At 37.1% G+C, this 21,395-nt stretch overlaps 2 protein-coding genes across 2 annotated transcripts in view; one reads left to right on the top strand and one right to left on the bottom strand.

The window, feature by feature from the left end:
- LOC119552888 (frizzled-2) overlaps positions 1-4,315 on the bottom strand; it is a 99,374-nt gene extending 95,059 nt beyond the window's left edge. The window contains exons 1-2 of the mRNA XM_037862795.1: positions 3,798-4,315; positions 822-1,085 (exon numbers count right to left, since the gene is read on the bottom strand). The gene's annotated coding sequence lies outside the window, so the exon portion shown is untranslated. The remainder of the gene's footprint in view (positions 1-821; positions 1,086-3,797) is intronic.
- LOC119555158 overlaps positions 1-6,125 on the top strand; it is a gene marked incomplete at its 3' end in the record, with an annotated part of 98,111 nt that extends 91,986 nt beyond the window's left edge. Inside the window, 4 exon segments of the mRNA XM_037866386.1 lie at positions 5,293-5,365; positions 5,367-5,639; positions 5,702-5,838; positions 6,098-6,125. Coding sequence (XP_037722314.1) covers positions 5,293-5,365; positions 5,367-5,639; positions 5,702-5,838; positions 6,098-6,125 — 511 coding nt within the window.
- Between the last annotated feature and the right edge of the window lie 15,270 nt (positions 6,126-21,395).

Here is a 21,395-nt window from a genome sequence, read left to right as displayed (position 1 = left end):
CTTTCCGCTCTCTGTGAGTCCATTTTCCTGCTTTTCCCTGCTTTTCCAATTGAGTTTTGGGTCCGGTGTTTGAGAGCAAATTGAAGTCGATAAACAGAAGTCCAGGCAAAGCTATAGGCAATCAACATATGAAAATAATAACACCATGCTGTGAACCAAAGTTGTGCTCGAAATATTTAATGGAGAAAGTGCAGGCTTCCATATGTGTGGAAAAACATTATTGTTCCCAGGATCCAATCGTTTTAAATGTTTTTCAGATTCTGCAAAAACTTTGTTCATTTTTCCCTAGGCTTTAATGGTTTTTAGAAATTTACATTTTACCAGTAAACGATATGATGGTACACAGAGAAAGTTAGGACGTTCTCGTCTGAGTTGAAAATGTTCTTAAAATTAGAATGACATTTTTAGGTTAGAAATTGGAGTGACGGTACTTACATTCTATATATCTCAACAAATTAATAACTATAAGCCCAGTCAGTAGTGTATATTTATCAAAAAGTTGTTAAATAAACTCAATTTAACTTTTCTCTTCTCCCCATTTTGTTATAATATTGAGAACATTAATACCAAAATGTACTTACTCGGTATTGAAGAACGAATTTTCTCAGTTCAAGAACAATGTACTAGAATATATCTCTCTTGGTGTCATATACTTAACACAGAAATTTACGTGTATAAGATTGTTATTATCCTTTATTCAGTTTTTACTGTGTTCATGCATTTTTTTTAGTTAAGGTGGTTTAGAATACTATTTTCAAGATTCTTTGAATTTGTTGCACTCAAATTCATTTTCAAACATCAAATTGTATTGTAAAACTCACCTCCAAAAATAGTTCCTTTGATGTTCTCCTCTTGTTGGGCAGATTTTACAGAACTCGGCAATGTAATTGCAATATTTGATTTCCAGTGGGCTGTAAAATTGTTATTTCACTTCGTTTTATGTATTTGTATTTTTATCGGTTTCGGATCGTATACGTTTTGCATTAGCACGGCACGGAACGGAATGGTTGCATTTTCGTATTTTATAATTGCTCTCGCTACATCGGACTGCTGATTTCGGCTGGGATCCGTTTGATTAGACGCACCTAAAGAAGATATTGCAAATTAATTATTGATCACGAGCAAGTGGCGTAAACAGCAGTTAAATAGAAATCAAAGGTCGGGCAGAGGGGCAATAAAAACGCAGACGTGGTGCTGGAAAAAATAGAACAACACAGCCGACAGGTGTGAGTGAAAAGGTGTAGCCCGGCCAACAACAACTAAATCAAATCGCAGGAAAATGCCCGGATTTTCCCTGCCCTTTCTCACCCGTCGCTTGGCTGACTCTCAATGGGCTCTGGGGCAAATATTTTAAATGCGCAGATTTTTGGCATGTTTTAGTGGCAGTTCGCGTTTTGAATTGTTGCCATGCCCCACGGAAACGGTCCAACGCTCGTTTCACTGACAATTTAATACAAAAAATGCCAAACATTTTCACAAAATAAAGGACCAGCTCCGAAAGCTAACGTGGAAAAAGTTTGGCAGTCGTAAAGCGTGTGTTAACCCTTTAAAATGCCCAACAAAAATATGTGTGTGTACGTGGCCAGGGAAATGATAAAAAAGTTGTTTCAAACGGAATTGTAGGTTCCTTTTTTATGAATGTGCTTTGCAAAGATATAAATGAGATACCAGTTGGTGAACGGGATAGTTTAAAAATGATTTGCATTAATGCAATGGGGTTATTGCCGGAAAAGCATGATATATCTCTAACAATATAGGTCCCATCAATAGCACTTCTAGGACACGAATAGCAGATGAAATATATACAAATATATATATATATATATAAAAATGTTTTTTTGGTAAAAAAATTTAGTGAGAGTCAATTTTAAGGGTTCTTAAAATTATAAGTTTTATATCAAGTAAAGCTTCTAATCAGTTTCGTTTTGATTTTTTGCTGCATAACAAAGTGTGTATCTTAGAACATTGACAAGCAGTTCTTAAATTAATTATGGATGATTAAAAAAACGTATAAAGGATTAAAAGAAAACATACTTATAAAAATGATTTCAAACATAAATTGAAATTATTGCACTGAAAATTAACGAGTTCACATTTATTTTAACCCGAACTCAAGTATGAATAATTTCGATTCTTGGCAAAAGTCTGTAAACATTTCTGCACTTATTGCTCGGCATTCCCCGAGCGTTTTGCATAATTTAACACACGGGTTAGGCTGTGGCCCCCGCCCCCTCGAGTTTCCCACCCGCAGAGTCTGGCGCACAGCCCCGCCCCCTTGCTGCTAATACCATTCCGCCCCTTTTCGACCAGAAGTGATGCGTGTGCTCGCTACTCCCATTCAAATGCCAGACTAACTCAATTAGAGTGCGCAGACAGAAGCTGAAGTTGAGTGTTACTTTGACTGCCGGCCAACATGCGAGTGCAAGGAAACATATAAATATTCCCCAACAGCTGAATTTATTTCTGTTTAAAATTTATGGAATTAAGGCGAGGACTTGTTAAGGAAACAAACTTGAAGAGGCGTCTCAATAAACAGACAGCCGGCAAAAAAAAGGGAAGCTCGCCAAAAAGTATCTAGATGCTTTTGCATCCAGCTATGAAATACCCGCACAAAAACAACAGCGATGTCTGGCTTGTAAGCTCGACTCGTAAATGTACACCAGGAAAAAATTACGAAAACGTTGATCAATATATTACTAAATTTCACTTGTCAAATTAAGTGCATTCATCTCTAATAAAATATGGATTTGATAATCTTAAAAATTCATTTTCATGCATGTTATTTGTTGTACAAAGGAAATGTATATAAATGAAAAATGCATCTATGTAATGGAAAAATTCACTGGCCGATAATGAATTGTGGAGTTAAAAACATTTTTTAAGATTAATGATTCATTTTGTAAGTGCCATAAAGTGCATCTTCTCGAATTATTACTCGTTGTTGCCATATGAAGATCGCACTTTACGTATAGATTAAAATAAAGTGAACTTGTTTACTAAATTAATTTTAAATATTTCGTTTAACTAAAAAAATTTACCATTTTTTACTTTCCTTAAACAATATTTTGATTAAATAATAAATAAACTAATACCTATAATCTTTTATTAACTAAAGATGGACATTGTAGTTTATACTTGAATGTATTTACGTTTCAAAAGGTAAATTCGAAATTTGTTCATAAAAATTATACTTTGAATTGTAATTTAACGGATAAATATAATAATCAAAAATCTACATTTCCTTTACGTTCCAGTAGAAAAGGATATATATTTTGTATCTATTTAATCTATTTGTTTGTTGTATGTAAAACTCCAATAAATATTTATTTAAGCGATAAAACCTTCTATAATTAAAATATTTTGGTTTTTTCAAAAATATGAATTGGCTCTAAACTGGTACCCCATTGCTAATATTTTTGGTTTAAAATTTCAGAAGGGAGTGGATTGTTAGTGGTACTTAAATCCTTTTGAGTTTCGCACGAATTTTCCTCTCTGTGTGCGAAAAACACAACAGAAAACAAAAATAAAATGCAAACAACGGAAAAGCGGAAAAAAGAACTTGGCGTCGTCTGAGTTTGAGTTTTTAGCTCTCCGTGCTCTCTTTGCTATTTTGCAGCTGTGTGAGTGCCTGGCTGTTGTTGTTTTTCCATTTTCCCGTTGAAAATGTGAATGATTTTCCTTCACTTTCATCAACAGCTGCGCTCACACAAGTGCAAGTTGAACTCTTTTCTTTGGCGATTGCTTTTTGTTATTATTTTAGATACACATATGAGTTAGCTTTTGTTTTGTATCTTTACCGTTTGGCTGTTTTTTGTAGTGCTGTTTTCTGTGTGCTGAATGCGGTATCAGTTTGTTTTTATAAATATTTTTGTTTGTTTATTGATTTCTTGGTTTTGTGTTCCTCGCCGGCTTGCTATTTTGCAAATGCCGCCGAAATTGCAATCAATTGCAGTTTTATATCGCCAGCTCACACAGATACTCACGCACACTCACTCACGCACACACGCGACGGCGACTGCGACGCCGACTGCGCTGCCCACGTCGAATGTCCGTTAATTAAAAGCGCGATTTTCTTTTTGTTTGTTTTCGGTTTTTATTTATTTTCTTCTCATTCTTTCATTTCTTGTTTTTCTCGCTTTGTTATTGTTATTAACTTTTGTTATCAGCCCTCTGCGCTGCCGACGTCGACTGCGCTGCCTTTTGGGGCTGTTTTTTTTTGTATTCTTATTTCCCGTCTGCGGTGTAATTTTCTGTGACTTCGCGATTTTCCTTCTGCCGCGCTGTGTAGTTTTTCCGGTGATTTCCACTTGCTAACTGACTTTCTTCCGACTTTTCCAAACGGCCGGCCGTTTTGTTTTGCAAATCCAGAGAAAGAGCGCAAGAATCGCGGGGGAGGAAGAAAGAAGGAGAGAAAGAGAGCGGCCATCTGCGCCGGTCCAAAAAGCTCGCGGAACGAATTGGCAAACGGAACAGCTACGTAGAACGTAAGGCCAGCCCGCTTTGACGTAACGTACGGTTGGCTGGAAACGTTAAATTTGAAACTAGAATCGGTATTTAAGGGGCTTGAAAAAATAGCAGTTCAATTGCGGTCAAAGTAAGATATCTGTAAGCATACATACAAAATTACTTAAACGTTTTATACTGCTTTACTCTTTCGAGGAATAAAAGCGTTAATAATTCTAACAAATGATCGTGCTAACTCTCTTTAGAGGAAGATAAGCCTTACAAATGTGGGCGCTAGACAGATTGTAGCTTTGTGCGCGTTAGAGTGGGTGTGGCACTAGTCTGATGCAAACATGGGCTTTATAGGCACTAGTAGAATTTATGTAAAACATTTTAACTAGCTTTCAGTTAGGCTACAGAGCAACTAATTCTGGTTTCCCAAACTGTTACCACCTAGCGGGCATATCTTTGATGGTTCATAATGTTTCGGGTATGTAGATGGATATTGATAATCACAACAAAGTCCCATTTACACTTTAAAAAATCTTTATAAAACGTGGGCGCTACCCAGACATCATCGTTGTGGGAGTTTAAGGGCGTTAGAGTGGGCGTAGCAGTTTCCGAGATCTCAGCATTCACACAGACAGACAGACGGCCATCGACTTGATCAAGAATATATAATGTCTAATATTGTTACATACTTTTTCCAAATACAATCAGGGGTGTCTCAGAAATCTCTTCTTACCAAATTTCCCCCGAAAAGCAAATCTGTATCACAGAAACCGGTTCAAAAAAGTAGACGAATTAAAATTACAAAAATATTCCTAAAATAAGGCCAAATTTACTCAGAAAGTCTATAGTTTCTGTGACACTGACAGTTTTGGTTGGTTGGTTTTCCGTTAAATGCCTTAATTATGTACCAAGAAATTATAAAAAACGTGACCTGTCATCTAAATCAAATATCTAAAACCACAAGTGCTTTATACATAGAGTTCTCCTTGGATCAAGATGTTAGGGATGTTGAAGGAATATACGTTTTGACGATGAAAAGAGGATCATACTTGACAAACTTTACTACGCTGAAATTAGACTATTGCCAGATGTTGTCAAGTGTGGAATCACAGTTTTTACTAAATATGGTTACCACTCAAATCCGACGAATTGGCAATTTACCCCTGGAATGCCCTTTTAAAATGGTAGGTAAACTGGATCAAAATTGTTGACTTCCTTATAATATTTTTGTATAATCGTATTTAAGAATAAGCGATATTATGTAAATGGATTAACAATCAATTCAAAATTTATAACCAGCTATTTACCAGAAGTGAACTTTATTTCGGACACCCATATAAATCTTAGGGATCGCAAAGCATGTCGCATAATAATACGAGGCAGACTTTTTCAACGTCATCAATAGTTTTAACAGAAAACATAAGCAAACTTCTAGATAACCTATTGTGTGACCTATTTTTATATATATATTTTTATTTATATATAAAATTTACTTAAAATCGTCACAATCTTGGTCAGTTTGAGGGCGTTAGAGTGGGCGTGAGCCCCTGCTGAAATAAGCTTCCGCTGCGCAAGCATCTGTAGATTCTGCATTCTTAGTCCCTCCTTTCTAGCTCTTATACTTACTTTCATGCCGACTTTCATTCAATCGGATATTAAACCTTATAAAGAACAAATATACTTTACAGGGTTGGAACGCTTCCTTCCACCTGTTACATATTTTTTAACAATTATAATGTACCCTTTTACTCTACAAGCAACGGGTAACAATATAACCTGATCAAGAATATATATTCTTAATGGGGTCGAAACGCTTCCTTCTGCCTGTTACATACTTTCCGACGAATCTAGTATACCCTTTTACACTAGGAGTAACGGGTATAATCAATATGATCCCTTTGGCGTGAAAGCAATCAGACTGTAAACATTCTCAAATTGGCCAATTTTACGAAAGTTTTTTTGGAAACAATTTGTTGTAATGGGTAACAAGTTATAAATATTGCTATATCAATATGAGTTTTTCCATTCATTGGACATATCGTTCCAGTCGAACGAATAATAAAAGCTAGTGTCTCATACTGAGTAGGATTTTAACAGAAGTATGGATCGGTAATTAAATAACTGAACACATTAAAACACAAGTACTTTATTAATCGGTCGTACCATCGGGGTCTTTTTTAGACACGTGTGCTTAAAAATAGGAATTTTGGATTTAGTCAACAACTAGTTAACCACGGAAATGGACGTCAAAAAGTTTTTCACCCTAGTTGACCTGTTTTTGGGGGCAATCGTGTTAAGCAGCGCTTTTGCAAAGGTCAGAACACCAAATTCAAAAATATTTGTACAAATTTCAAGAATATTTATTATCTTTACAAGATGGATGTATATTTGACAAATGTTGAAATGTTTAATTTTGCACCAGAAATAATACAAAATGTAAGCTGTTATATAAATAAAACAGCTGAAAGCCTTGGCTTACTTAATCTAGAGTTCGCCTTTACCCAAGATATTGGATACGCGGACGGAAATTTCTTTTTGACGACACAACGCAGATCATTCTTGGCCAACTTTACAGCAATAAAAATTTAATTACTGCCAGCTATTTTCAAGTGCTACATCTCAGTATTTACTTAAAATGGCGTTGAACGAAATCCGTCGAATTGGAAATTACCCACTGGAATGTCCGTTTAAAAAGGTAACGAAGCCGGCTACAAAGTGTTTGCTTACAATTTTACATTTCTTTTTTTTTTCAAGAACAAGCGATATTTTGTGAAAGACTTTTCAACCACTGCAAAATTTTTACCCAGTTATATTCCAGAGATGAACTTTAGTACGAATATCCATTTCAATTTTAAGGATCGCAAAGGGTTTCGACTAGTCATCTACGGCCATGTTGCCCGTCATCATTAATAACGTTGTTTGATTTGAATAATATAAAAATCCCTCAATTTTTATTTTAGCTTTATACAAAATTGGACTCAATTGAACTTGCATCTGAAGATTAGTTATCACTGTAGCTACAGTTGATGGGAAGGAAAATGTTTATAATAGTTTGATGTCCAATGTCTAAGTAAAAATTTAAAATAGTCAAAGTCCATTGTCCAATGTTTAAGTAATTTAAAATCATCAAAGTCAACCTAAAGTTTACCATCAAAAGATACCGAGGATCGCAAAAAATGTATTTTTTTATTAAACATTTAAATAGATATTTCCCAAAAACTTAAACAAAGCATTAACTTATTAAATGTCAATCCATTAAAGAACGCTTACCTAGGAATTTGATTAAATTTCGTTATTTTGTTTGGTTTCTAACATTTAAATAGTCAAATTAAGGGAATGAATAATATTTGCTTTTTTTTAATATTTAATTTTGCAACTATGGGCAGCACACCAGCTTAAACTTCGATTTAAAAAATCCTATAGCCTTGTACTTGAAATAAAATTGGTTTACTATATTTGCAATTGAAGTCAAAATACGTTTGTGGAATTTATAAACGGGTCATAAGCATGTTTTTCGAAATATGGAAATGGAACACCCAATGCGCATGATCCTATCATTCTAAATAACGCTCTTTGCCTCTGGAACTCTCGCAAGTACACAAAAACAAAAGCCTGGCTAACAGCCCAAGGGGGGTTAGTCTGCGAGAGGGGTTGGCTGGCCGAAGGGGGTCCGGGGGGTCAGGAGCACCCACTGTGCGGCTGTATTCGGCTATATTGCTAATGGCAGCAGCAGAACCAAGAACTGCCGGCCGGTCTTCTCCACCAACTGAATGCGGTCAGCCAAAAAGCCCAAGTGGCCAAATGGAGAAGTCACCTGAAGGATCGAATTATTGCTGCTATATCTGTTGTTGTTGTTGTTCTGCAAATGCGTTGACAAATGTTGAGCTGCATTTGGGGTTTTAGCCCTCGAGAAGGTTTGGGGGATGAGTATGGGGTAGAAACGGGGGCTCAGCAAGTACAGGACATGAGGTTTTGTTATAAACTGCGTGGGCTAATGTGTTGAAAGCCAGGAAATTGAGTCTGAGACGGAGAATTAAAAATAGGAGATTTGAATACGCAGCAAGGGAAGTGCAATCGTAGAAACTGGGTATACAAATAATTACCCATTCAACAACTTAACAATGAATAAACTATTACTTCTTTGATAAGGGATTGCATAAAAATTGCATTACCGGACGTAGCCACAGTTCTAAGATACGGCGATGTATGAACTTGACTTCCAAAGAAAAAACAAAAAAATAATTTATAGACAGTGGCGTAGTCTGGATTTGGTAAGAAGGGGCTTTAATAACATGATTTGTGAGCCACGTTTAAAATAATAATTAATATAAAATAATGTTACTCCCCTACAAATACATAGCTAAACAACCATTCAACAGTTCGTCAATGGCAAAATAAGAGCGAAACATCTAATACAGAATTTATTGTTGGCGAGGGAATGATAAAACAAAAACAATTAAAAAAAAGAAAAATGGGAATACCCACTATCATATTCATGTACAGTCATTTGATTGAAATGTGTTATTTTTTGAATAAGTATTACTTGATTTTGCTCCTGCTCTATTAATTTATTCATATGGTGACAGTATAATATCTCATATATTGTGTAGTATCACAATTCACGTTTTAACAAGTCTTATAAGCAAATAGTATCTCGTTTTAAATGGATTAAATATATTTTAAATTTTGTAAGTGCTTAACAATTTGTACCTTTATTTTACCAACAGTATAAATTAATATTAATAATTAATTACTTTTAATTAAATATTATACCAAGCAGACACCTGATTTCTTCACCACACAATAACACAAAAACTTTATCACTGACTCATACCCCCCAAATTAATTATCCTACACAGACCTAGTCTCTCAAAGCACCCCACCCACACAATTCATCAATCGGCACCGGCACAATATTTTCATAACAATTAATTCCATTGATACACATTTGGTGGTTTCTTTTCGGTTGGCCACCTGCAGTGCATTGAAATTCAAAATTTGTTTTCGTTGCAATTAGAAATTTTATTACGGCTGGTGGGAGGTGAATTTTTCGGAAGGCAGACCGTTTAAGAGGTCCCCGAGGAGCCGTAGCCCCAAGAATGCGCTTTTCCGAGGTATACTTTATGGCCAAAACAGAAGACGGTCGAGAGCAGTTGTTTACCTGCGAAGCCAAAAAACAACGTCCACAAATTATGGCACGCGTGCTGGGGCAATTAGTTAGAGAGCTGTGGATCGGGAGGGGTTCAGATACTATATCTGTCGGATTCGCAACGGGGGCGGCACTCAATTTGCCATTTTTATGAGGCGCTCGAAAGCGAATTGAAAACAGCCCACAAGATATTCACTTGTATTCACTTTCTGTGTCGGAGGGTAAACAATCAAAGTCTGGGGGTGAGTCAGCGGGAACTAAGTTGCCCATCATGCTGGTGGAAGTGCACTCTTCAGCCAGAAAACAGTCGTCTCCCTCCTGGAAGTAATTCACTACGAGAATACTCGCAATTTTCGTGGTACCCGCACTCATTTGTTAATCGTAATGATTTGTGCAAATGCCGTTAAATGCCATTTGACATTTGTCAAGCTGGAGTGACCTCAATGCCCAAGTGGGCGGGATGCCACTTCCATATTATGCATTGAAAAAAATAACAGAGCATTTCAGATAAAACATTATGTTCCTCCTTTACTTTTATTTGCTTATAGTCTTGTTTGACTTTTTACTCATATGTACATCTATCTCTATCCTTTTATGTATACATCCTTAGGATTTTTTGACCCTAACTTAATATTGTAGAGTAATTTTTAACGCATAAATTAAATATTTAATAATTAACTTATTTTTTGAGTGCAGAAGGAAATGGTTGATTGTGGCAGGAACCAAATTGAAACTGATGATCCAACACTCACTCAGTCACTCAGCCATTTCCTCATCCTCTCAATTTTGCAGCTGCCAAGTGAGCCATCAGCCGCCCCTCTGCCCTCGTTTTAATCAAAATCTATGATGTGTTATTTAATTAAAATTATAAATATTACAAACAATAAATGCGACACTGTGTGCGCGAGTGTTTGTCTTGGTTATCTGTCAACCGGCAGTTGAATGAAGTGTTTACTTTTGGGCTTTCAATGTCGCTCTCACAAATGAACGCAATTTTTTCACATCAAGTGAAAATTAATTTGTAAATGCAATCACATGAGTTATGCAGACACATAGGTAACAAAAAGCTGAAATTATTAAATTCTTGAGTAACAAAGTAATTACAATTTGTGTGCATTTTGGCAGATATAATAATTAAGTAAATACTTTAATTTTAAAATAAATGTACAGCAGAAAAGGGGCTATAAAATTGATAATGCCGCGTCCCTATTCAAATTCTGGGTATATTACCATTTTTTTAATTAAAATATTTTGATTGGCTTATCGTGCAATTATTTTTTTACATAATTGAAAGAATTAAAGAAAAATACTTAGTCGGGGTATTTATCTGTGTAAACAAATTATTAGCATTTTCTGGAAATTTGTCAATTTTATAACAGCAGAGATAGCGCCCCTGGATAAACCATAATTTATGACCTTAGACCAGCCACATATACAGTGCATACCGAAAGTCGTTGAACCGATTTCCGCGCAACACTTGGCTCACCGAAAACCCTTTATTTTTTATTTGCTGCATTTTCCACTGATTAATTAATAACAATAAAAATGGATTGGAGAGCGAGCGGAAAACGGAAAATAAAAAAAGTTAATGATTAAACACAGTGGCTATCCAACAAAAGCGACACAGCAACAACAGCCCCAATTTGTTGGTTGCTTTTGATTTATAGTGGGAAATGCAGAAAGGCGTAGCACACTTTTGGGGCGTTTTCCGGGGCGCAGTGGAAAATGCTGCAGCTGGAGGAAAAGCTATAAATCAGTAAATGGTAAAAGTGGGCGACAACGCGCTTTGTTGCAGTCGCCATGGATGCAGTTTTGTTGCTCTCGTCGCTCCGGTTGTTTTTTAACACTTTTCTGGGATGTGCAAAAATTCAATGAAGCGAGCAGCGACAAAACGGCGAAGCGGCGCAGCAAAAACCTGACAGCAGGCGCACGAAAAATTTGCATCACACAAACAGCAAGTACGCAAACACATAGAGCACCAGGAAACATACGGCTCAAAACACAAATACAGGCAGAGAAATAGTTTACACACTTTATGTAATTATTTACATAACTAAATAGTAAGATTGGGGCTTAAGTCCTGAGAAACACATTCTAGGAAAAAAATTATCATACTTTTCATTCTCAGTTAAATAATTACTTTTCGATTACTTCATGTTTTGTCTTTTAAAATATCATATATAGTAGGTCTTTAAAAATATCTTATATATTTAGTAGGTCTTTAAGACTAACCATACTTTTACCATTTTGCTTTTTTATCATCAACCATATTTTTAGAAATCGGCAATGTAATCTTCTTTATTTATCAATGAGTAAGTGGCTAAAATATTATCGACTTCAGAACAATAATAATACTTGTAATATTTTTTTTTAATTTTTTGATTTCTTACCCAATATTAAATTGCCAATGCCAACATTAATAATCCGAAAAAGAGTTTAGGTAAAATCGTTAAATGTTTTTGCCCGTGCATCACGAACACTGGGTGAGAGACACACGAAATGTTAATGCAAATAAATTGCCTGCTGACTTTATTTAAATTTCCCATAAGACACACATGAACGAGGACTAACGCCAGAGGGAGGTGGAAGTGCCCGGGAAGGAGGGTGATAAATGGGGAGGGACCCGAGGTCCTGGGAGTGCTGAAGGAGCCTCCTAAGCAAAGTGCTAGGCCCGAGTTTCCATCCGCTCCCGAACAGACATGTGTTGCCTGTGGCAGCTTTTTGTAATTTTAATTTTGATTTTAATTTGTGTTGAAATATTTACATAATCACTGACTGACAACACTGCGAAAGACCGAACAGAACCCGGTCTTCGAGAGGTGGAGGCGGAGTTTAGGTGGAACATCTGCTTGGGCGCAGCAGATTTTTGTATCAAACTTTAATGAAAATTTATAAGGTCTGCATGAATGATTAAGTAACCATGTGGTGGTCTGAAAGTGTGTGCGTTTTACATTACTTGTCTTCTAACTTGGCTTAGCATGTTCTTCATAACTTGGAGGCTTGATGTTTTAAAGAAGCAATAAAGAATTTTATTGCCTTGCTCAAGAACCTTGATTTTAAATGTGCCGGCAAACCGTTGCCTATCCAAATGGATATCCTAAGGTTGAAATAAGGTTTGAAAATAAAACAGTATCAAAAACAAAACTGCAGCAATATTTTCTAACTTACTTAATATGATTAACAAGGAAGAACGCTATAGTCGAGTACCTCGACTATCAGATACCCGTTACTCAGCTAAAGGGACCAAAGGAAAATGGAGATATGCAAGCAGCAAATGCGCCACCTACCGGCGGTAGACAGATTTAAGCATTGTGGGCATTAGAGTGGGCGTGGCACTCTTTTGAAACAAACTTGCGCTGCGCAGGAATCTCAGGAATCTGCATGCCTAATCCCAGTATTGTAGCTCTTATAGTTTCCAAGATCTCAGCGTTCATACGGACAGACGGACAGACGGACAGACGGACAGACGGACAGACGGACAGACGGACAGACGGACATGGCTAGATTGACTCGGCTAGTGATCCTGATCAAGAATATATATACTTTATGGGGTCGGAAACGCTTCCTTCTGCCTGTTACATACTTTCCGACGAATCTAGTATACCCTTTTACTCTACGAGTAACGGGTATAAAAAGTGGAAAAATTAGAATTAACCCCGAAAACATATTTATGATTCCACTGCATTAACCTGAAAACTTCTAAGCTGATTTATGAAATATTTTCTCGGCTTGCCCTTCAATTGCTACTCTCGCTTGGATGGTTTTAGGTTCTAATTAGTCTTGAAAACCCCAGTACCTACATAAATACACATTTTGTACAAGCCCTCAAAGGTTGATGTCTGTTTTAATTGCACCTGCCAGGCCCAAAAAATATGCATAAAAACGCAAACAAACCGGCATATACATACTTTTAATTAGAAGGCAAACTGAGGCCTACGCTATCCTTAGCCCGTTTTTTTGCAATTAACTTTGGCAGAGCCAGCTTGAAGTGGAGCTCGACTATCCGCAAGATGCAATCGCTTTCACTTTGGCAAAGATCAAAGGCGAGCGACAAACATATGCCCAACAATGGCTGCCTCATAGATACTTCCTCAGCCCCTGACTCAAACTCAAAGCCGTACATATAGAACGCTTAAAACGAGTCGCGGCCTCACAACAATAACAAATGCAACTCCCGGTGAAAGCTAAACGCAACAAAAAATGTTTGTGGGAGAAAGGGAGGGCGGGGAGTAAGTGAATGAAAAAATATTTATGAATGGAATGTAACTACCGCTGGCAGATAAAAGCCGAGGCACAGGCAGTGATGCAAGGGGTACTTCTATCGTAAGCCTCGGCAAGGTACCAAAACGGTTTTATTTTGAATATGTATGTTCGGTAAAAAATATAAATTAAATATGTTACTATTGAAGTATAATTTATGGATGATCTGCAGATCCATATTATTAAAAAATATTATTAATGTATTAAATAATTAATATAATAAATATTATTCAAATGTATTAGGTACAACCACACTTTGTTCTTTCTTTTAGAAAGTAAGTAAATATTTATATAAAATATAATTTGTTATGTAAAAAAAATAATCCGGTTTTTTTTATATTGAGCGGAACAAAAGACATACAAGTCAGAAAAATGCAATCCTTCCATTTCATCTTTAACAAGAAACTAATAACATAACAAATGGTTCTAGAAATCTTTAAAATATATCGCTTTGTATATTTTCATAATAGTGTTAATTCTCGAAATCAGGATTTTCCAAATTGGTAACAGCTTCTTTTCAAAAAGAAACAGATTTCAGCAATGGCAAAATAGGATCTGTCGTTAATTTAAGATTTTAGAATTAATATCATTTTGTACATTTTCGTTATCTGTTTTCGCCGATGTTGTTAATAAACAAAAATGGTAAAATAAAATGTAATTAACCTAACAGATATTAAATCCTTCAATAATAATGTAATGTTATATAAATATCATAAGAATATCAGAAGATCATATAGGTCGTATAAGTGATATAAGTGTCGCTGGTGTGTACTCATATGCATCTAAACAGATCCCAGGCAACACTGGCCACACAGGCACAGGCCATAAATACAGGTAGTCGCTTGCTGAATAGCTTCGTAAACGATGCCAACTGAGGGTTGCAACTGGATATGGATATGGAGTTGGAGTCCTAAGTGAATTGCCATACACTGCGCACACACGACTTCCTGACAATGGGCCTCTCCTCATAGCAATTGTATTGTGAATAGTTTTGCCAAAGTCGTAGTCCTCGGCGCCCAGCTCCCAGCTCCCGAACCTCCCCCACTTGCAAAACCCTTTTGATTTATGACATGTGCGTTTTAAGTTAGATTTCTGAACCCACGTGTGCCTTCCGATAGTGCAGTTCGCTCTTCTATTAATTGGCAAAATTGTTGCATACTGATGTGCGGCTTGAAAATGTTGTGAAAAGTGCAGGCCAGTTGGGGTTAGAAAAAGTGGGTTGAATTTGGGGTTGGCGTCGTCTAAAAATGTTTAAGCGACAAAATATTAAATGCGAAAAATGTTTGCCCAGTAAAACTAGTTTCTAAGTTAAAAATTGAATACCATTTTTTGTAATCTTTGGAAAAATGTAAGAAATATTAACATGCTATCTATAAATACAACTAAATTATTTAAAAATACTAGATTCTAAAAAACTAGAACAATATGAGCTCTATTGAAAATGGCATTCATTACATTTCAGGTAGAAAGCTCAGCACAAACACCTTTGCCTAACAAATCGCATGATAATTCTTTGTGGAAATGAGAAAAACACACGCAGCAAACAAGGATTGCAGGAGCAATGTGAAGATGCAACTGCAGAGGGGCCGAGGACTCGACCAGGCTCAAAGCGGGAAATCCAGGGGGTTGATGGCATCGCGATGAAATGCTGGCCCAAACGAGAGCCGCAAATTGCGGCAGAATGCATTTTGAAAAGACAAAACGAGAGAGGAGGATGCAATCTCAAGTGGTTATCTCCGAGGCCCTCTGGACCCGTGGGACATGGGGACCAAAGTCAACATCAAAGTTCACGCCGACAAAGCGTCGAGAGTAAATGTTTAATGAGCGAGGCGGCCGGGGAGCGTAGTTTGCTAGAAAGGAGTAAAGGATCACGACTCCTTCAAGCCCGGGCGCAAGCCAATTAAAACAAAAGCCAAAAAACAAATGCACTTCAAGCAGGGAAAGCAGGGAAAGCGGGGAAAAGCGGGGAGAAAGCGCGTTTGACAGTGTCAAAGGACCTGAGGAGGGAGAGCCTACCACGTGAAGTGTTTGGCAACATTGTTGGACCTTCCAGGACCCACCCCAGGCCCCAAACCCCCTTCTCTACCCAGCACGCACTCCAAGCAACAGTTCTTCTTTGAAGTCAAAAGGATTTTTCCCAGGCTGCAGCGAAAATCGGAGGCACAGTAAATTAGCTACACTTCACTCGAATGTTCCGCCCCGGGGAATGGGAGGGGGCTAAAGAATTTCCACCGGAGGGGAAAATTCCATGTGACATCTGCTGCAGTATGGATGACGGGCTAATCAAGGTGGCAGATTAATCGGGGCTGGAAGAGAGTTCAACTGCGGACTAAGCTGGGGTAAAGGAAAAGGTATATGTCTAGAAGGGAAGTTATCAGGATCAGTGAGATCGGTGAAATGAAACAGAAATGATCCTTTGGAAATAATAAGGGAGAGTGGAGCGAAACCGGTCCTCATCATCCTTAATTCTTAAGTCCATCACTTTTTTTAAGTTCTTATGCGTGCATTTAATGCTTACTTCGTAATGGCAAATCATAAATTCTACAATATTTTTTTCGCAAGTTCCCAAAAGTTTATGGAAATGTGGGAGACCAAAAATTGTCAAGTCAAGACATTAGTCAAGAAGCGTAATATGACAAATTTTAAGTAAAAGAATCCAGGTGTAGCGTAAGCCCAATCCTTTATTTATGGAAAAAGATTTAATTTAACTGTGCACCCTATCAATATATTACAAAATGCTTTGAGAGTTCATTAATAATTTACCTGAACAGAGAGAAATATTCATGTACATTGTTCTTGAATTAAGAACATTCGTTCTTAAAAACGTACGTATATTTTGATATCAATGTTTTTAAGGTTGGAACGAAATCGTGAGAATAAAAAGATGAGTTGATTTTACTTAAAAACTTTTTCATAAATACACACTACTGACTGGACTAATAGCTTAGTTGTTGAGATATACAATGTAAATATCGCCAATTCAACTTAATTCAAGCACAATGAAAACGTTTTCGAATTCAAAATTTTCGTTTTATTTTTAAGAACATTTTCAACTCAGATGAGAACGTCAGAATTCTCTCTGTCTGTCTTAACTCATAAATTTGATTTTAAACGCTTTTTAATTTACTTACGCTTAAAATATTACCTGGTATTGATCAATCAGATATTTTTAAAGGACTTTTTCTTCGAAAATTTAACTCAATTAGAGAAAGCCTTCTGGCAAAAAAAATGTCATCTTGCCCTTTAATACGAGTATCCCAATCCTGATCCAAAGTCCATATTTCCTCGCACTTTTCCTCGCTTTTAATTACGCTTAGCTGACAGCGCAAACTACAATGGTACACCATCCTCTATAGAGTGGGAAGGAGAAGGGGAGTGCGAAGTGGGGCTGGAGCACCAGGACAAAGAGGAGGATTAGGTTGAGGAGGCGCTTTAGGCCCACTGGCGCCCGGCGATATGTGACAGCCATTTAATTTGATTTATGGCAAGTGAATAGCCTTGATTAGGACGCGTCCGCTACAATGAGAACCGACGACCGGCACAGATGCCTGGGGCAGGATGTGTGCGGTGGGTGTGCATGTGTGGATGAATTTAACTCAATTTCACATAAATCAAAAATGTAGCCATCGCAAAACCCGCTCCCGAATCCGAATACCCTTCGTCCTGCCCCTCTTGCCCCACTCACTCATTCATTTCCCCCGTGTGCACCTTGGCGCTAATCGCATTTCAATTGTTGAAACGAATTGCGAATTGAATGAAGTGTTGAAATTTCAGCAGCCAAGCTCAAAGGTTCACTGGGAAAAATATTTAAAATTATAATAACCGTCCTGTTGTTCCGGGAACGGTGCTGTTAACTTAAGTACTGAGAGTAGTTTGTTTTTTAAGGTTACAATCTTTCTGAGTTAGGTAATTAATTTGGGATCTGGTTTTTATGTTTGTGGTTTATGTTTTTACGTTTCAAATATACAATATTTCACAAAAACACAACGGTGACTCTTGTTAACAGTATCACTTTTTCTTTACATTACAATGGGCATAGATATCATTTACCTAAACCAAACATCATGTGTTTCCTAATTGTTTATTTTAAAATAAAATAAAATTAGATGTCGCTTCGAACAGACAACATTTTGAATTTCGATAGTTGTAGTTCCTAGACACACTTCCTTATACTCGTAATATAAATGTTAGCTGGATAAACTGACGTTGACATTTGACTACTCCTTTTCTTTGAGTGTGTAGGTATAGATTTCCCCTATGAGCGGACAAGTTCATAAAAGTAAATCCAAAGCAGGCAACAATAAGCGAATTTAGGTGTCAAACAGCAGGTGGCAATGGCAGCCAACGGAAGTGCCTGACGTCCTTCGATTGCGGACTGGGGTTTGGAGTCGGATTTGGGTTTGGGGTTCGGTTGCTGGGTTCCGGGACTCCGGGGTTCCGGAGTTCCGGGGTCTTTGGGGACTGCTTGGTATCGTCAGAGACAGATGATATCTTAAACACACACTCACTCAGACAATCACACATGACTACCCAGCCAAATGTTATCAGAAAACCAGCAACAAGCAAAAAAAACCGAACTGTTGTTCAATTTTTGACATGGGTTACACCAAACAAAGGGCCACAGTCCTGGGTGGGGCTTTAGATACGTACACATATAAATATAAATATATATTATGTGTGGAACCTTCTTTCGATATCATTTGGGCAGTGCCGTGTATTGGCAAACCGCAAGAACATCAACTGATGGCAGATAAATTAAATTTTGCGGTTCTAAATGGGCAATCAATGAGGCGTTCCACAGGAGGTTTCGTTGCGAAACTCAACTTCCCCTCCGAAAACTATGTGGAAATAAAATTTAAAAATTGAACAAACACGAGCCAATAACTTGACCTCCGACAAAGGAGACAGACACGGCAAAAAGGGGAGCACGGAAAGGAACCCGAAAAGTTGTTAGTGAAACTTTCAGCTACGACATCAAATATTGACTCAAGTCGGGGAATCCCCTTTCCCTTTCCGCATTGCCCCCGAACAATTCAAGTGGGTGTTGTTGTGTACAGTTGACACCTGGAATCCCCTTCTGCGTCTTCGTTTATTGGTATTTATTCGGCAGCCGGAATGCCTAATCAAACAGACGGTGAGTACTTGAAGGGCTGCTTAAGCACACAACATACAACTAATATTGAACGCGATTTGGGCCCTGCAATAGGAAATCCTTAAAGCCTGAAGCCCTCGAGCTGAATAAAATTGGGAGAAAATACGAGGGTGAAGGGTTGGGATGCTTTGCGATTTTATGAGGACTTCGAAAGCCGATTAATCTAAACTGAGGTAAACAACATGAGTCCTGTGCACCAAATAGTCAATGGCAATACATTTGAAAATGTTCTCTGCAAATCCAGATTAGATTATAAAAAGCCGAGTAATATATACCGTAATTTTAATAATTTTGAGAACGAAGTTTTGAATTAAATCGATCTTTTTCTGAGTACATTTATATTGTTGGAAAGGCAGAAGTGATCTGAAATTCTGCCCATCATTTGTCGCAACTGACGATAGACTGACCGAAACCACCGATTCGCCTGATTTGGCTCCGTGACCTTAAACATTTGTTTTGGAATACCCCAAATAGCTCAATGCGCACCGTATAGACGGGTGAGAGCAGGACCTTGAAAATGTCCACACAAATGTGGAACGCCCTATTTTACATACATATAGTACTTAAATTAACCAAGTTATACAACGGGAAATGGTTGAAAAACGCTTTCATACGGGTAGGCGACAGACGAGGTAGAAGATCGCCGTGACCTCCATATTTTCCGCATCGCTGTACATTACCTTCGAGTGGTAGCCCTAGATGCATTCATCCAGACGAGATTGGCCCACCAACACCACTTTCCAGTTTCCAATCCACAAATCTGCTTCTCAAAGAGGAAAAACATTCGGCACAGACGAATAAAGAGGCGTATGAATGATGTGCATCTGAATGGCGATCAGATTCCTCTGATCTCCCGGAGTAGCCAGTCCTTCGTAACATCGTTTTCGCCGACGATTACCAGGGAACACACTACCTTATGGAATCTTTTCTGTCAGAATTGCAGGACACAGCAAGTGGGGTCTTCCTCACTGCTGATGACTGCGTATCGCTGATCCTTCAGCATGAGCTTGGTGTACGACGGTCGGCTGGCGTCCCTTTCGAGGGAATCAGCGCAGCTGATTTCATTTGGGCCATTGGTAGAATCCATGTAAAGTTGGTAAAATTCATTGCGTTTTTAAAAATATACGCATAAAAACCCAAATCGTTTTAATGCCTTCGAGTTTTACTTTATTGAAAATTTGAAACCGAGTAACAGGTATCTGTTCGTCGTAGCACTCGACTCTAGCGTCTCTTCTTGTTTTTATACTCTCTCTCTCAGTTTTAAAGCTATCGGGCTGAAACTTTCCCAAAAGTCTTATATCTTTTGCAGGTAGTATATAAGTCGGAACCAGCCGGATCGGACAACTATATCTTATAGCTCCCATAGGAATAATAGGAAAAAAAATTTAAAAAATTATATTTTTGGTGTTTTTTAGCATATAACCTCCTAAGCTTGGAAATAACATTTTTTAATTAGTTTTGAATTTAAAATTAATTTTTTTCGAAATCGGACGACTATATCATATAGCTGCCATAGGAACGATCGGAAAATTGGTGGAAAAATAATATGAAACAAATTATAGCTTCGGTGTTTTTCAACATATAACCTCCAACACTTGGGAAAAACATTTTTTTATTAGTTCTGAATTTCGAATTTAATTTTATCGAAATCGGACGACTATATCATATAACTGCCATAGGAACGATCGGAAAATTGGTGGAAAAATAATATGAAACAAATTATAGCTTCGGTGTTTTTCAACATATAACCTCCAACGCTTGGAAAAAACATTTTTTTATTAGTTCTGAATTTCGAATTTAATTTTATCGAAATCGGACGACTATATCATACAGCTGCCATAGGAACGATCGGAAAATTGGTGGAAAAATAATATGAAACAAATTATAGCTTCGGTGTTCTTCAACATATAACCTCCAACGCTTGGAAAAAACATTTTTTTATTAGTTCTGAATTTCGAATTTAATTTTATCGAAATCGGACGACTATATCATATAACTGCCATAGGAACGATCGGAAAATTGGTAGGAAAATAATATGAAACAAATTATAGCTTCGTTGTTTTTTAACATATAACCTCCTACGCTTGGAAATAACATTTTTTAATTAGTTCTGAATTTTGAATTTAATTTTATCAAAATCTGACGACTATATCATATAGCTGCCATAAGAACGATCGGAAAATTGGTAGGAAAATAATGTGAAACAAATTATAGCTTCGGTGTTTTTTGGCATAATATCTTATACTATTGGGAATATAATTTTTTGTATTTTTAAATTTAATAATTATAGCTGCAAGGGTATATAAGGGTATATATAACTTCCTTTCTTGTTTTTTTATTATTGTTGATAAATTCACTTAAATGAAAATTATGAAAAAA

The sequence above is a fragment of the Drosophila subpulchrella genome, chromosome 3L (genome assembly GCF_014743375.2).
Source record: "Drosophila subpulchrella strain 33 F10 #4 breed RU33 chromosome 3L, RU_Dsub_v1.1 Primary Assembly, whole genome shotgun sequence".
NCBI classification, from domain to species: Eukaryota; Metazoa; Arthropoda; class Insecta; order Diptera; family Drosophilidae; genus Drosophila; species Drosophila subpulchrella.
The sequence above is the reverse complement of the archived record's forward strand: the minus strand, read 5'-3'. Positions and strand labels throughout refer to the sequence as shown.